The sequence below is a fragment of the Astyanax mexicanus genome, chromosome 22, assembly GCF_023375975.1.
Source record: "Astyanax mexicanus isolate ESR-SI-001 chromosome 22, AstMex3_surface, whole genome shotgun sequence".
Lineage (NCBI taxonomy): Eukaryota > Metazoa > Chordata > Actinopteri > Characiformes > Acestrorhamphidae > Astyanax > Astyanax mexicanus.
In genome coordinates this window covers 14,499,623-14,516,465 of record NC_064429.1, presented here as the reverse complement: position 1 = coordinate 14,516,465, position 16,843 = coordinate 14,499,623, and the positions used below count along the sequence as shown (strand labels likewise).

Here is a 16,843-nt window from a genome sequence, read left to right as displayed (position 1 = left end):
TCCTAATGGTGCCCTGTAAAAATCCATCCCACACAGCTTGAATATTCATGCCGTTCCTGCAGATTTTGCGGTTAGGGTGGAGTGTTGATTGTACATCCAACTAACAACACAAATGTTAAATTGGGGATAGGTCTAGTAATAAGGCTGGCCATGGCATAGCATATGTGTCTTCAAGGCAAGCTCTTGAGATGGTAAAAGTATGTGGACGAGCATTGTCCTGCTGGAACAGTGCAGTAGAATATGTGTTTAGAAAAGGTAGAGCCACTGGTTGCAGGACCTCATTAACATAACGTTGGGCTGTTAAAGTTTGTGTAATGAAGACCAGAGGTCTGGCATCATAAGAATTGCCATGACACCACATCTTCTGGACGTGTGATGAGTGACAATACTACCTTGATAATAGGTGCCTTCACACTAGGGTTGCATGATATATTGTTTAAGCAGCATCGTCGCGTTGTGCACATGCGCAATAGTCACATCACAAGAGGTGCGATGTCAATTAAGGCAATTAAATCAAACACGTCATGTTGCAGTATTTTGATTCTTGACACAAGAAGTAGATACAAAGCACTGTCTCTGTAGCTGTGTAAGTGACAGGCTGCTGCTGCCTGAGAAGCGTGAGGGGGAGCACAAGGGGGGGCAGGAGTAAACATGAGGTAACCACATGGCCTCCATCCACATGGTTGGGCAGGTGCTTGTAAATGCACGTGTCGAAAGCTGTGCACTTTAGTACAGCTCAGTTTTGCGCAGATATTTCCAGTTACAGCTGAATTCACGCTTTTAATCCCAGAAAAACTCTTATACACCTTTTCAAAAGCCATTTAAATGTCTGATTAAAGGACTGATTACTGCTGTTTTGCTGTTTTCCTCAGGTTTTTAAGAGCTCAGCACTGACTCAGCTCATGATCTGTCCGGTTGCGAGACCGTGGGTGGGGGAGGGGCTGGTGATATCATGGGCCCTGCATTGTTTAATATTGCGATACATGTCTTCGAAAAAAGAACATTTGCAATGTAACATTTTTTCAATATCAAACAGTCCTACTTCACACACAAATGTGTTGTTGATCTCCACCAATACAAAAGTAGAATGACAGTGGGTCATCTTATGACATAAGTCACATATATTTCCTTAATAATATCAGGCTCGCAAGGTTCTGCAAACAGTGGCCCATCCTTTTCTGAACACTCTACTTTGCCATTTCCAAATGACAATACTTGTTTGCATTCTGTTGCAATCTCAAGACCTTGCATGGAAAACACATATGCTATATCATTGCAGGATGCCACTAGGAACCTCGACAACTCAATCTCTGTATGTGTAACTCAATAAACATTGCCAATATCACTTTAAATTAGCCATCTAACACTTACTTCTTGGTCCAACTATTTTCTTGCGATGAGTATATATATATGACCTTAGTTTATATATATGGCAAAAAGAGAAATATAAGCAGGAAGCTATTGAACAAATAGGGGTATCTACAGCGTTATCAGAAACAGAAGGTCTTGGAAAATTCAACCTCTAGCCACGTGTAAAGGATGCTTAAGCAGACAATTCTTTCACAGTAAACAGAGTGAGATATAAATGGATGTCTGATAAAAATGAAAGCCAAACACACCCAAAAACCTAATGTGTCTTTTGGCTCCAGGAGAAGATGATCCCTGGTGTTAAGATACCACTGTGGTTTTCTTCATTTACTTCATCTCCATTGCAGCAATGCAATGGGCTCTTTTGCCCAAATTTGGCAGATTGTGTCACTGTAGACTAGACATTAGTCTCCAGACTAAAGTGAAGAACGTAGACATTGATACCTGTGTACTACATTATCCTTTACTTTCAATTTTTACTGACTTTGCAAAAATAGTAATTAAAGATAATAGCAGTTAGGACATTTATGTAAGTACAAGTTATATGGAGGTGCAGTCACTTTGATAAATATCTGTAAGACAACCTAAACTTTGAAATTGGTTTGGATAGTAAAAACAACCCAAGGACCACCAAGGTACTAGTGTTCTTTTGCAGCTGACCAAAGAGACAAAACAAATTTCTAAAGGGATCCATTTAGGGTCAGATGAGACAATGAGTGAGTTGTTTGACCATGACAACCAGAGGTATGTTTGGAGGGATAAAGTTGAGTCATTCAATTCCAAGAACAATGTACCAACTGTTAAGCCTGGTGGTGGTGGAATCAAGGTCTGGGGCTGGATGGAGTGAATGGAATAATGAAGATTGGGATTGGGTCAGAACTCTTTAGCATAGCCTCAAACCATTAACTAGTTAGTCCAAAGTTGGACACATTTGGGTGTTCCATCATGACAATGACCCCAATTAAGTAGGCTAACATTATGCTTTTGTGGATTGCACTTAAATTCCATACATCATCACCTTATGGCAATAATTACTGGAAAGTTTCAGCCTTTAGAGTTTAAACATATTTAATAAAGCCACAGAGCTGTAAGACATAAAAACAGCCATGGCTTTTTGACATCATTCTATAATGCTGTATCTCATGGGCCTGACAGTGCTTTAAAACATTATACAACAATGATAACGGGTGCATTGGACCACCTTTAAGATGTCCTTCAAAATGTCATGGACACTTGATAGCATTTGACAGGTAGCCTATCAACATTACGGGTAGCTTCTGAGTCAAGAAGAAAGTGAAATACTGGGATTCCTTATCAGCCATAAATGGATCAAGCCACCAGAGCAGATGCTGTGAGCCATTCAAGCTTGATCTTTGTAATATGAGAGCCACCAACCAGTGTTCCAAGCAACTATGAGCATGGTGTGGGGTCCAGAGGAGACTACTGTGTTTTAAAAACAGCGTTACAGAGCCCAGACTCTTCTGGGTCAAAGAAGGCCTAGAAATGAGATACCTCTTTTCTTTCCCAACATACAAAGAGTGACAAGAACTCTGAAGTGAAAAGGAGATTGTCAGTGGAATAGCTGTACAAAATCGCTAAGCAGTAACCTAAGCTTAGCTAATGTTAACTAACTATAGCTAGGTCCTTAGCAAAGTAATTAAAAAAGGCACACAGCCATGAAAAATCATATTTGAGCCACATTGAGCAAAAATCAGATTTGAGCCACATTGAGCAAAAATCAGATTTGAGTCACTTCAGCCTGGTAATGTGCACGTAGTCTACATCTCTCTCCAGTGTTTAGAAATTGGCCTGGGGTGCAATCTACATGCTTGATGTCATTTAGCACATATTGATCATTTCATTTTGAATGTGTTAACTCATTCTGCATGACCTGAACTGAACAATTATTTAAGCTTTGTTTCTGACAGGTGGCAAATAGCATTGGCTTAGTCTTTGAATGGTATAGTAAAGAATTTCAGTACGATCAAAACATTGGAATTGTTCAATCTCTTTCTGACAGGTGGCAAAAACACTGCTTTAGTCTTTGAATGATTTACTGATAAAATTCTAGACGAGTATAACTGTAGAAATGTTTAATGTTTATTTCTGACTGTTCTTTAACCCTGCTCTTCTGTGGAAAAACATGCAGTGGGAGTGGTGCATCATGGTAATACAGATTACATTCCCTGTGAGTGGGTGGTTCTCCGAGTGGTGAACGTGATGTGAGTTATGAGTGGGGTGTTTTTCTTCTTCAATTAAAACGTTGTTATATATATATATATATACACACACTGAAGTATTGAGCAATAATGCAATGTTACCTGGCTTACTGGTTTTAGTTTAACTTTGTTTGCCTTTTATCTTTTTACCTGAGTGTTAATGATTTACTACTTTTTCAATGGAAAGATTTTTCCTTCCTGTTTGTATGCACAGTATTGCACCTGTATGAGTTCATTTCTATTCCTACTTCCTCAGTCACAAGTGTAACTGGAAGCATTTGTTTTGGTGACTATCAATAAGCAATCAATAAGCAATAAACTGGAATAGGTTGGAATATTGACAAAATCCAAATATATATTTTTAAATATATATTTAAAAATATCAACCATAAAATAAAATGGCTACAAATAATAACATCACTTTTCTAATAAAAAAAGTTTTTGTAATTTAAAAATATGGGTGGTATATTTTAGAAAACAAATATAACATTAAAACTACATTCCAGTACATTAATCTATTATCATAATTAATTCACATGTTACAGTATACGTAGAATAAATGCTGGCTATACCTTTACCACAAAACAAACAAACAAAACACTTATAAAGCACTATAAAAGGAAAATAACATTTCCAATAAGGTTATAGCAATTAAAGGTCATTAAGCTCCATCCTGTTGCTTTTAAAATCTATATAAATGTTGGCGATTACAACAACTATATAATGGCTGTATGCCATCCTCTTAGGTGACCAGAAATGGTTAAAGGAAACAGTCAAGGAAAAAGTCCACTCTAGCAGATGAATGTGTGTTTCCCTGGTATTTCCAACATGCTTGGATTCCTAAGCATGCACAAACGCCTCATGAACAGCACCTACACATAACACCCAGACACTACTGCACGTTATTGTATGAGCTAACAAAGCCCAATGGTTTACAGCAGCTTCAACAGAGAAGTTAAGATGATAGCTTAGAACTAATCAGATTTGTGAGAATTTGCTGAGTATTCTGTTTAATTGATATAACAAATGAGTTTTTATACAGATTCGCAAAATACAGTTGATTTTTTATTTAGTTTTCAAAAGCTTTTGAAGCTTCAGACTATAACAAATGCCAGAAAACCCTTTACACAACCATCCTTTTATTCAATAAGGACTAGCATAAGTTCAAAATGACCATACTTCAGGCCTATACATTATCCAAGTGTCCTATGAATTATTATTTTTTAAATAAAACTGACATACTCAATGGCAATAATAAGTGAGGGGTCGCTGAAACTGAACAAATTGAGTTTTTTCTTTGGATAATTGACTAACAAATACTCTTTTTTATTGATAACTGATATTAAATATCACAATAGTTAGGACTTCTCCAACACACACACATACAATACCCCTAGGCTAAAGCCTAGCTCCAAGACATGCTCCAGTAACATGCCACTGTATCTTTTCAAACTTCATCATAAGGCTGCATCATTGAGCAGCTCAACACTGTTAAGTCCTCCAACAGATGCCAGAATTGGCTAGCATCATGCTGAGTGATTGTACTCTTAAAACTCCCAGAAATGGAAGGATATAAGGTAATTTGTCATTATTTTGCATGATTTACGCTATTGCTTCACTTTAATTTAACTATTAACATTTCACACTTTCTAAGTATTAGGTATGCTGTATAGATAAAATGTTCAAAGGGGAGGATACTCAAATATCCACAATACATATTCAGCACCAGTCTTTGAGATTTAGATTGTGTTTATGATGGACACTATTATCCCAAAGGAAAATAGCTACTAAAATAACTCATTTGAAAGAGTTATTAGAAAAATGGTCTAACAGCGATGCACAAGTACATTGGCAAACACTTAAGACCTAAGGACGTCCTGTTAGTGCAAAATTGTTAAGTTCATTAATATTTGATGATCTAATCAACTAAACACACACTAAAATTAGATTAAGATTAGAATGCAGTATATACCTTATATTATTCTTACACTGTGTAGTAACACAATTGGGATGCAACCATGGTGAACAGACATTTATTTCACTAAATTAGCTAAAACAATTGCATTGTTTTAACATTAGTTTCCAAAGAAGAAATCAACATGTCCACTACAGCATGGTCATGTCATGTGTCAACAATTTTCTCATCTATTTCTGTTTAATGTAGCATTTAATTTGACCCTGTCTGATAAAAGACTTATGCTTTGCTCTTAAAGCTTAAAGATGTACACCAAATCGGCACTGTCCTTAAAAAAAGTACCATATTGTTTTCCACTATTAAATCCTTTAATTTTCCCAAAAATCATCAGTGCACATTACGTATGATTTCTTTCCGGTCAGGTTGTAAGGAGCAGTAAAGCCACTCTGCTAAAGCACAGTGTTATAGTTTAGTTCTATAGTTTAATTCTTCAGCACTAAGACTCGAGACTGGAGCAGTATTAGCTGCTAACCATGCTAAGCGCTAGCTCTTTTGACATTCAGAGGTGAGTATTATCAGCCTGTTGCCTGCACCTAACCCTGGCTTAGTTGTTTGACCTTAAAAATAATGCGACTTGTGTATGAAAAATTTTTTTATTGATAGTGCGCCTTATAATCCAGTGAAAAATATGGTATCTTCAAAACAGCAACTTTACAGGAGAGAGAAAAACCTTCTAAACTTTTAATATAAGTCAATGTAAAAAGAGTTTATTACAGGTCATTTTTAAGTATTTCTATTGGTCCGTTTATCAAAAAAATTTGGCACAGTGTAAGGGACAGTTTGTCTGTTCAGATGATGTAATAAACTAAAAATCGTTTTTCATTGGGCAGCGATGATATACACCATAGTTTAGCATCTAGCCTGTGAGGTTGTTTGAACTATAATGAACGATAATGAAAAAAACTCTGGCGAACTTTAGTTTACACGCCTTCCCTGACACCCTGACCCCTGGCGCCTTTTTTCCTGGGTTTACCTGGTTCATTTCCCCAAAAAAACGACTTTTTTTTTTGTTTTTTTTTTATGGCCCACCATGTAATGCCTTGAAAATATCTGGCCCACGGCCAAAACTAATTTCCGATCCCTGATATACACTATATTGCTAAAAGTATCCGCCTACCTGCATTGCATTTAGTGATGTGGACTTCGATGGAGCTGCTTGGCCATGGAAACCCATTTCATGAATCTTTCTACGTTCTTCTGTTCTTGAGCTAATCTAAAGCTACATGTAGTTTGGAGGTGTGTAGTGATGTAGTGACTCTGCAGAAAGTTGGTGATCTCTGAGCAATATGTACCTCAGCATCTGCTAACCCCGCTCTGTTATATTACACTGACTGAGTTACTGTCGTTCACAGTCACTGAGAGTTGGCTGTGAAATATTTAGTAGTGATGAAATTTCACGACTGGATTTGTTTCACAGATGCTGCATCCTATTATGGTACCACGCTGGAGTTCACTGAGCTCCTGAGAGTGACCCATTCTTTCACTAATGTTTGTAGAAGCAGTCTGCATGCCTACTAGGGGTGTGCCATATCGTATCGTACGTGATAATATCGCCAACATTTTTGAATACCCTAATTATCACATCAGGGTACTACATTTTAGCTGTTTTAAGCAAAAGAAAAATTCACACATTTCTCATTTCCTATTGAATATCTACTAGAGACTAGAGATTATATCTGTCCAGTATCATTTATTTTAATTTAATCCTGGATATATTTAGATATTTGGAGTTCTGTTACAAATCTGCTAAAATTCTTGTACTTTTTAAATATCTTTATTTTTTTGTCATATCGCCAAAAGTATCGTTATCGCGATAATACCATGAAATATCGTGATATTATTGTAGGGCCATATCGCCCACCCCTAATGCCTACAGTAGGTTCTTAGCTAAATACACCTGTGGCCATGGAAGTGACTGGAACCTAAGTTCAATAATTTGAATGGGTTGGCAAATACTTCTGGCAATATACTGTATGTGCTGTTGTTTAGATGTGAAGGGCCATGATTAACATGGCTTGTGACTAACACAGGGGCACAGCAGTGCTGGTAACAATACAGTACTGTGGTTAATGATCCAAAGACATAAAGAGTCCAGCAAAAAGCAATAGGTTAAAATTTACACTCCAGTGTGGTACTTTGAAACTAAAGTTAGATCATGTTAATATCCTTTATCTTCATAACACTACAAACCATTAGCATCTGGTTATCATCGTTCCACATGCAAGCTGCTGCAGCTTAAGGGCTTACCAACAGAACACTGGTGAAGTGATGCAAAGTAAGCAACTCTTTAAATCTGTAATGAAAACAAGACAATATCTGAAATTCATTAACTGCAGCTGCAAGTTAAATATGTTTGTCTTTCATAACCCAAACCTTAATGGCTTGAAGAGAGTTAGAGAGGTCTAAGGAGAGCTCCTAGAGGGCTAGTTAAAAGCAGCGGGACAGACAACCCATGACACAGTTTCTCATACTTCTCATACCCTGCAGAGCTTTGAAAAAAAGAGAAAATGCCTGTGAATGCTTAAGGGAGTGCACAGTCCTACCGTTGGTACCTAAAACTTTTGCCCAGTGCTGCGTGCCTATCAAAATTCTCCTCATTTTTTCCACATGCACTCTTGTGCAACTCAGCTGACCTCTTACACGTCTTACAAGACATGTCACGGTGTCTGGAGCAGCCCAGCCTAACGCTGTTATGAAGAATGAACATGAGGCTACAAGACTAATTATATCCCAACAAGTTATTATTTACATATTAGTGAGTGACTACATCAAGAAACACTGCAGATTTATTTCGATTGGAAAGTTCAGTCAAAACCTGATAACTGGCTCCCTTCTCACTTCACTTCTTCTGATAATGCACTAAAGAAAAAAGAATAGCAGTCCCTAAGATCATATATTTTAAATTTAAATCAGTAGTAAACCTGAGTTGGAAGGGGACACAATATTCTAGTGTTATCTAATATATTAATCTAGTAACGTCTAATATATTAATTCTTAAAGTGGTCTGGTAGGTGTGTTGGATGTAATGGCATAAATGAACAAATGATTATAACAATTAGTTCTGGTTGGTATGACCAAAAATGTATATCACGGTATTTTGCAAGATTCTGACAGTTTCAGGGAATATAATGTTATTTTTTATTATTATTTGTTTATATTTCATGCACAACTAGGCTTAAATATAGGTTTGTGACACTGTTCTGTTAGGAGTACATATAATATCAAACATTAAGGCTTTAAATTAAGGCTTTAATTACTATTGAGTTTACTTTGTCCCGCAAAATTACACAATAATAAGGCAGAAGTCTGACTTCATTAGCAGAAAAGGCTCCACAGAGCTGTGTTGGATTGTTATACTAACTGGCTAGTGAGCTCTGGTACCGTGCTTTTTTGGCGGCACTGTTCTACACAACGCTCTGCAGCGCCTCTAGTGGTATGGCGGTATAAGCAAAATCCATACCAGTTCTAAGCACTAATAACAATATAGTCAAAAACACAGAATTTCACACAAAAATATATTTAAATTAACCTACATTAAATGTGCCATCCAGAAGGGGTACCCACTATATTAGCTGCACGCCACTGCCAAAAAATGTAGATTTATAGATTTTTTTTTACTGAATAAATAAAACTCTTATATCTATACTAAATGAAGTAGTTCAATATTTTAGTTTAATACTTAAAGTAAAAAGTATATTCTTTAAATAAATTTTAAAAATCGCTAAAAAAATCAATATTGCAAAAAAACCCTAAATTATTGTGATATGATTATAGGGCAATATCGCTAGCACCACACCTTTAGTGGATACTACTCGGTTTGGCCAATGCATGCCTCGCATAACAGTCCTTTTCAGACATGTCCTTTTGCTCAGGTATTCCCCTGTAATTAAACAGGATTAAGGGGTTAAGTGTGAACACAAGTGAAACTGGATATCCTGGTGAAGTTCCTCTCCTCCCAGCAATTTATCTGATCTAGGGCGGACAGGTAATTACCGGGAGGTTTGGGTGTAAACAGAAGCTGACACATTACTGGAAAATATGAAGGAGCTAGATAAAAGACGACAAAATGAAAGATTCCTGTGATTATTCGACTTTATCAGTTTCGTTTTCCCAGTTTAATTTAGAAAAATGGAATTTAGTATGTGAAGTAAGGGTGGGCGATATGGCCCTAAAATAATTTCACGATATTTCATGGTATTTTTGCGATAATGATACTCTTGGTAGTGTTTGATATGACAAAACACTAAAAAATATATATATTTCAAGAATACACTACTGCTACAAAATGAAAATTTTATTTTATTATTGCATACAATACGATATGGCACACCCCTAAATGACATATTAAAAAATACAAGAATTTTATCAGATTTTTAACAGAAGTCAATGATCCAAAATATAATGACACTAATTATGCACTTCATATATCTCCATAAATGCAGGATTAAAGTAAAGTAAATGATACTGGACAAATATAATCTGTCTCTAGTAGATATATAATAGTAAAGAGAACAGTGTGAAGTTTTCTTTTGCTAAAAACAGTAAAAAAAGTAGTATCCTGATGTAATAATTAGGGGTGGGTGATATGGCAAGATATTTCAGGGAACAATATCTTTAACAATATTAAAAAATGTTGGTGATATTGCGTACAATACGATATGGCACACCCCTAATGTGAAGTGAAAAATCTTCTTGCATGTGTGGTGCATGTAGGTCATACAGTGTTAATATCAAAGCAAATCGATTCATTGAGATTTTTTGGGTTGTTTTGATGCTGAACTTTAGTTTTTGTGAGGAACAAATGTCAAAACTAAGGTGCTATCTGCACTTCAAGCTGAGGATGTTGTGTTCAGTTCACTGGAGTGTCAATGGCAAGTATGAACGTGTGTCTCCCAGTGAAATACCAGTGACAAGCTGTAGGCCTACATGTGAATGACGCAAAGCCTGGACATTACTAGTTAAAATATCCCAGCAATGTTTTGGGTTTCAAAAAGTGAGACGGGCTTCTTGTGTTAATTTGTTTGTGGGGGGTTGGGTTGTGGGAGGGTGGGATGGTTTGTGATGCAAAAGAACTGGCTAATTATTAAGCCCTTCATTAGCTAAAGCGTCAGCACTCAGATCAGGAATGCGCAAGAAGGTGAAGGTCAGTGAGTTTCCAGGTCTGGAGATGTGAACTCCTGGTCTATGATGGTATAGCTAACCCAGGACTCAATGACCCATGTACAGCTGTGTCTGGATTGTTTCCTGACAAGTTTTGAGCTACATTCATTTATGTCTAGCTCTAAAATGTGTATATGGTGAGTCAGACTGAAATCTGATGACTGTGCACTCACGTTTTCATGTGTCTTGACCATATCGAGCTACAACTCAAGAGAAGAACAAGGACTTATGAATCCAAAATGACTGGCCCAGAGTTAGAGGAAGGGGGTAAAACTGCATAGTGCTCAGCTAAAAGGGAAATGAAATAAAATCTTCAAAACTTCTACATAATTCTACATAAGTTGTTGGGATGTAAACAAATGCAGTACACAAATTAATAGCACACTGTGAAACCCAGCTGATGCACAATACTGGAAAAAGTTACATTGCAACTTATTCTGCAATATATATATATATATGTATATATATATATATATATATATATATATATATATATATATATATATATAGCAATATTAAAAAAGGTGTGTGGAACTCCTGTCCATAATTTAATTAATCTTGTTCAAAAACATAAAAGTACAGATTAAACACAATAACCGCTGTATCATAATATACAGCTCTGGAAAAAATAAGAGATCACTTAAAATTATGAGTTTCTTTGATTTTACCAAATTGAAAACCTCGGGAATATAATCAAGAGGAAGATGGATGATCACAAGCCATCAAACCAAGCTGAACTGCTTGAATTTGTGCACCAGGCAAGTTCCTAAAGCAGTGTGTAAGACTGGTGGAGGAGAACATGCCTGAAAACTGTGATTAAAACCAGGGTTTTTTCACCAAATATTGATTTCTGAACTCTTAAAACTTTATGAATATGAACTTGTTTTCTTTGCATTATTTGAGGTCTGAAAGCTCTGTGTCTTTTGTGTTATTTCATCCATTTCTCATTTTCTGCAAATAAATGCACTAAATGACAATATTTTTATTTGGAATTTGGTAGAAATTGTTGTTGTCTGTAGTTTACAGAATAAAACAATGTTTATTTTACTCAAACATATACCTATAAATCGCACAATCAGAGAAACTGATTCAGAAACTGAAGGTGTGTTTTATTTTTTTCCAGAGCTGTACATATTTACTGAAAAGCAATACAGTTAGCTGATTGCAGTCCAGAATTAAGTTTGTTTAAAGACATAATACTACAGATCAGTCTGTAGTTTTTATTCTTTTAGCAATTCTAACACTGATTCTTGGGGAAATAACAGAAGTGTTCCCTTTTGGAGGACAGGAAGGTGCATCTGTGGATCATGGATCTTTGCAAGGGTCCATGTAAGTTTTTGTAAGTAATTTAAAAGGTTTATGGACCATGTAACTTAACATGTTACTTTGAATTCATTCATTTGGTTTAGTTGAACATTTTTACTTTGAGTTTAAACCCTTGAAGTTTGATTAAAGACATAATAGTACAAGTCAGTTGCAATATTTTGCACATATCATAATCTGTCTATCAAGATACTTATTGTATTGCCAATGCACAGTCCTACAACCTTATCATTGACCTCTACTAACTGACAAAGTAGCAAATGGTGCATCCACACTACTACTTTCTTTTTTCTCATGGATCTTTGCAAGGGCCCATGTAACTTATACTTCTAAGTAATTAATTGGTTTTGGGTGAATATGGTGTTTTGTGTATTTCCATATACATATACAGAAAAGCAATACAGTTAGTTGATTACTGTCCAGGATTAAATTAAATTTGATTAAAGACATAATACTACAGATCAATCACAATATAATGCACAGCCCGGCAACCTTATCATTGACATCTACTAACTGACAAAGGAGCAAATGGTGCATCCACACTGCTACTTTCTTTTTTTTTTGTTTAGCAATTCTAACACTGTTTTTTGGGGAAATAACAAAAGTGTTCAAATTAGAAGGAGGACAGTGAAGGTGCATCTGTGGATCATGGATCTTTGCAAGTTCATGTAAACTTAACATGTGTTTGAATTCATTTATTTGGTTTAGTTAAACATTTCCACTTTGAGTTGGATTGGCCAGATTTAGTGTTGTGTTTTTGTGAGTTTCTATATAAAGCTAGTTACTGGAAGCACGGTGTGTTCATGATTAAACTCAGTTTAAATTCAGTTTAAATAGTTATTTTGTTTAGTGTGTGGGGTGGGTTGCTGGTTGTACATGATGGTTGTACCTTGGTGGTTGAGCATGATCTTGAAGAGCTCGTCGAGGTGCGCCAGCGGCTCTTTGGGGTCCAGGGCGAAGGCAGTGGTCTCGTAGTCTCCGTCCAGCAGCAGGTGGACCCCCTCGGTGGTGAAGTAGCAGTTCCGCTCCTCCTTGTCGTCGTGGTAGATCAGGTGCGCGTCCTGCCAGCCGAAGTGCCGAAACATCGCGGCGAACGTCTCGCCCATCTTCAGGTAGCTGGGCGCGATGCGCGTGAGCAGCGCGTACTCGGGCTGCTTGTGGCTGAAGCCGGACGCCAGCGCACCTGCCGACACCACCGGGATGTCCCAGTGCGAGGCCACGCGCACCACCGGCGCGGCGGCGTACTCGCACACGGGACCCATCACCAGGTCGGGCCGCTCGCCACGCGCCGAGTCCACGAGCGCGAACAGAGCCTCCATGCCGCAGTTGGAGTTCTCGTAGCGGAGCGTGAAGTTGACGCCGGCGTACGGCCCCGCGGAGAGCCGCCGCCGCGCGTACTCGAGCGCCGGAGCGATGCGCGACGCCGAGAAAATGTACGTGTTGTTGCGCGGCAGCAGCACGAGCACGTCCACGTCCACGCGCAGCAGCCCGCTCGTGCGGGGAGGGAGCGCGAGCAGGCACGCGGACACGCAGAGGAGAGACGCGGCGGCGAGACACAGCATGTTTTACGGGGACCCTCAGAAAAACCTCTCAACGCGTCTCAGAAACGTCTCAAAAACCTCTCGGAGACCGGTGAACGGAGGTCACACGTTGGTCGTTTGCCCCGCCCCCCTCTCGCGCTTTCTCAGAAAGAGCCCTAAGACCTGTCCCAAGACCCCCCTAGACTAAGTTCTCTCATTCCAGGGGGCTCTAAAAGTGCAGCAGGTAAAAGCTGTAACAGCAGAGCTTATTAGAGATATAACTTGCCTTAAATAAAATAAAAAAACACCAACAACAGCAATAACTACTCCACTCTTATCCTCACTCTCTCTCTATGTTTCTGTGTTTACAAGCTGAATGAATGGCGTGTGTTATCTATCTCTCTATCCCTCTCTCTCTTCTGCTACTACTTCACAGCCTCCACAGCTTGCCTCTCTTCACCACCTGGTTTGTTGATTAACTAGTCCTCCCCTCTCTCTTTCCCTAACTCCCCCTGAGCACACTCCCCGGCTCCTCTCTCTGTATTCCCTCTTGTGTGAGTAGGGTAGTGGTGCTGTTGCTGCTGCCGGAGGTGGAGGTGGTAGTGCTGAACTGTGCTGCTCGGTTGCCACACACGCTGCAGTCGGCGAGGAATTTTGAAGCATCCTCTTCATTATTATTCCTGCGTCACTACAGTCAGACCCCGCCCCCTCCTTAAAGGAGCAGCAGAAGACAGACCCCTGCAAAAGCTTCAGTCTCAGCCTCGGTCACTTCCAGCCGAGCACAATACAGATAGGGTTCATAAGAGTAGTAGTGGAACTTTTAGGCTACGTTTACATTACAAGCCACACTGCTCAAATCCGATTTTTTGCTCAAATCGTATTTGGCTTTCTTGACGGCTTACATTCACAAATGTAAGTGTCCTGTATCTGTGTGTAATGTGAACGAATCTGTCCCTGAAACGCTTCACATGAGCACATTGATATGTGAATAAACGTCGCCTTCTTTACCAACAACAAAAAAAGTCATATTTGAGAGACGACTCGTAGCTTTATAAAAGGAAATGGATGAGTTAGTAGCCCATATGTGGAGCATCTTTTGCTCGAGTGGGGAAACAGTTGCTCTAAAAAACATGCTCAGGTCGAGGAGGTGAAAAAAGGACAGGCGGTTTGCTTTTGCTGTTTTTGCAGATATAGCTGCACAGAAAGAAGCATGTATCGCATGCATAAAAGCAAAAAGACGCATGAATTCTGATTTGACCTTTCACATTCATGTTGCATGTCCATGGATCGGATACGTATCCGATTTGGGACCACATATGAAAGTGACTCAATTCGGATAAAAAAAAAAAAACGGATTTAGCATGTTCACACAGCCATGAAAAAAATCTGATCTGAGCCACATTGAGCAAAAAATCTGATTTGATTCACTTCAGCCTGGTTATGTGAACATAGCCTATATACTCTGTGGAGAACCATCTACTGCAGGTTTGAGTCGAAAAGTTCTGGTAGTTGTTGTTTACAGCAAACAGACCAAGGAACAGAAATACTCCAAAATTACTTTCATTAAAAGTAAAGGACCAATATGTATTATATAATTTTGTACTCTAACTCTAATACCAATAAAATGATCAGAATGTGTAGTCAGATAAAGGGAACATGCTTCCTCTTTGAATGGTCCATTACAAAGTAGAAATCTTTTTGTGCCCATTCCACAGTCCTACTTCCACAACCCTGGATGCCAGGTGTAGAACACACATTAGATGTAAAACATAGCATGCTGCAGCCTTAGCATCCTTCCAAAAAGCTCCATTACCACAGACCACAGAGTAAAACAAGTAAATCTAAGTAAATATTGACAATGTGTTGAACACAACTTAGACCCTAGAAGGACTACAAGACGATTGCTGCACTGGTTAATTTTATTATGAACAGATAACCACTTAACCTCCCCTTAGCTAGGTAATTTATCTCAACCACTAGTAGGGATGGTCTTGCAATCATACTCAGAGTATGAGAGTTCCACACACAACTGAGTTATCAAGGCAGTGAGTATTTGAGATAAGTAAAGTGATCCAGACTAGTGCTGGCTAAAGCTGTAATCAGTGTTACATGAAAGTACAACAGAAACCAAAAGTTAGACATTATATTGACTTACTCAAGCTGTGAAAAGGATTAGTTGTTGTCGTTGCAAAAGTTCTGTAAGTTCAGTGTCCACAACCTGGCAACCCACATGAGTTTTACATCTAGGGAGAATAGGGCTGGGCAGACAGCTCTGCCTATTAGTTTGAAATGGACTGTGAACTATGGTAGACAAATTACATGCCTGCTATAATTTACTATATGTTGTTCCTTCTACCTTTTTTTTTTTTTTTTTTTTGGAAAATTTGAAGATACTGCAATACATGGGGAAATATGTACGCATTACACCCAAAATGCATTTATTTAAATTTTACACTTTTTTCTCAGTGTGGTTTAGAACACAGTGAGGATCTTTTACACCTGGTCACCTGGTCACTTCATGCATCTTTCATTAAGTTTCAGGATTATGGATAAAACCAAGCCACATAAGACGGCAAGTGTAAACACACTCAATAAGCATTTACTACAGATACACTTCAAACTCGTCTGATACGCATTTAAACCACATTTTAAAAGCAATGTAAACACATCCTCACACAGCAATCAAATTTCAGTCTGACTAAGCTAAAGGCTAAAATCTAATCAGGATACAATCTAGATACTAGTCACATGATGTGACCAGGTGTTAACAAGGAAACTTTCTTTGGTCTGACAAAATGATGATAAAATTGTGAGCCAACTGTTTTGGCAAATTGTTATGATTAGTTAGTACTGTACTGAACTACTTTTTTACCAAATCATTGTTTTCATCAATTTCTAATGTGTAGGTTTAATAGATGTTCATCTCTTATTGTAAGCTAAAGAAGAGAACTTATCAAATTGATAAACTGCATCTGTGGTCAGGGATAAATCATGATCATTGTATTTTCCACCAAATATATAATATACCGACTACTCTGGACACATATTCCTATGTAATACAACATGCACTATGTTGTATGCAACCACTACACTATGCACTGGTACAGTATACAGTGTATAGTGTATGGTGGTGCAATATGCAGTGCTTGTGCAATCCACAGTACACAGTATGCTATTATGAACACTGCTCCCTGCATACCTAATGCGACTAATGACCTAATTAGCAAGGCTTCCCGAGGTGAAGTGGATGGCTGTGTCCCAATAGCGTATTAACCATT

At 38.2% G+C, this 16,843-nt stretch overlaps 1 protein-coding gene across 2 annotated transcripts in view; it reads right to left on the bottom strand.

Moving 5' to 3' along the window:
* npr3 (natriuretic peptide receptor 3) overlaps window positions 1-14,193 on the bottom strand; it is a 50,311-nt gene extending 36,118 nt beyond the window's left edge. For both annotated transcript variants that reach the window (XM_007250463.4, XM_007250464.4), the window contains exon 1: window positions 12,935-14,193. In XM_007250463.4, coding sequence (XP_007250525.3) covers window positions 12,935-13,607 — 673 coding nt within the window. In that variant the 5' untranslated portion in view covers window positions 13,608-14,193. The remainder of the gene's footprint in view (window positions 1-12,934) is intronic.
* Between the last annotated feature and the right edge of the window lie 2,650 nt (window positions 14,194-16,843).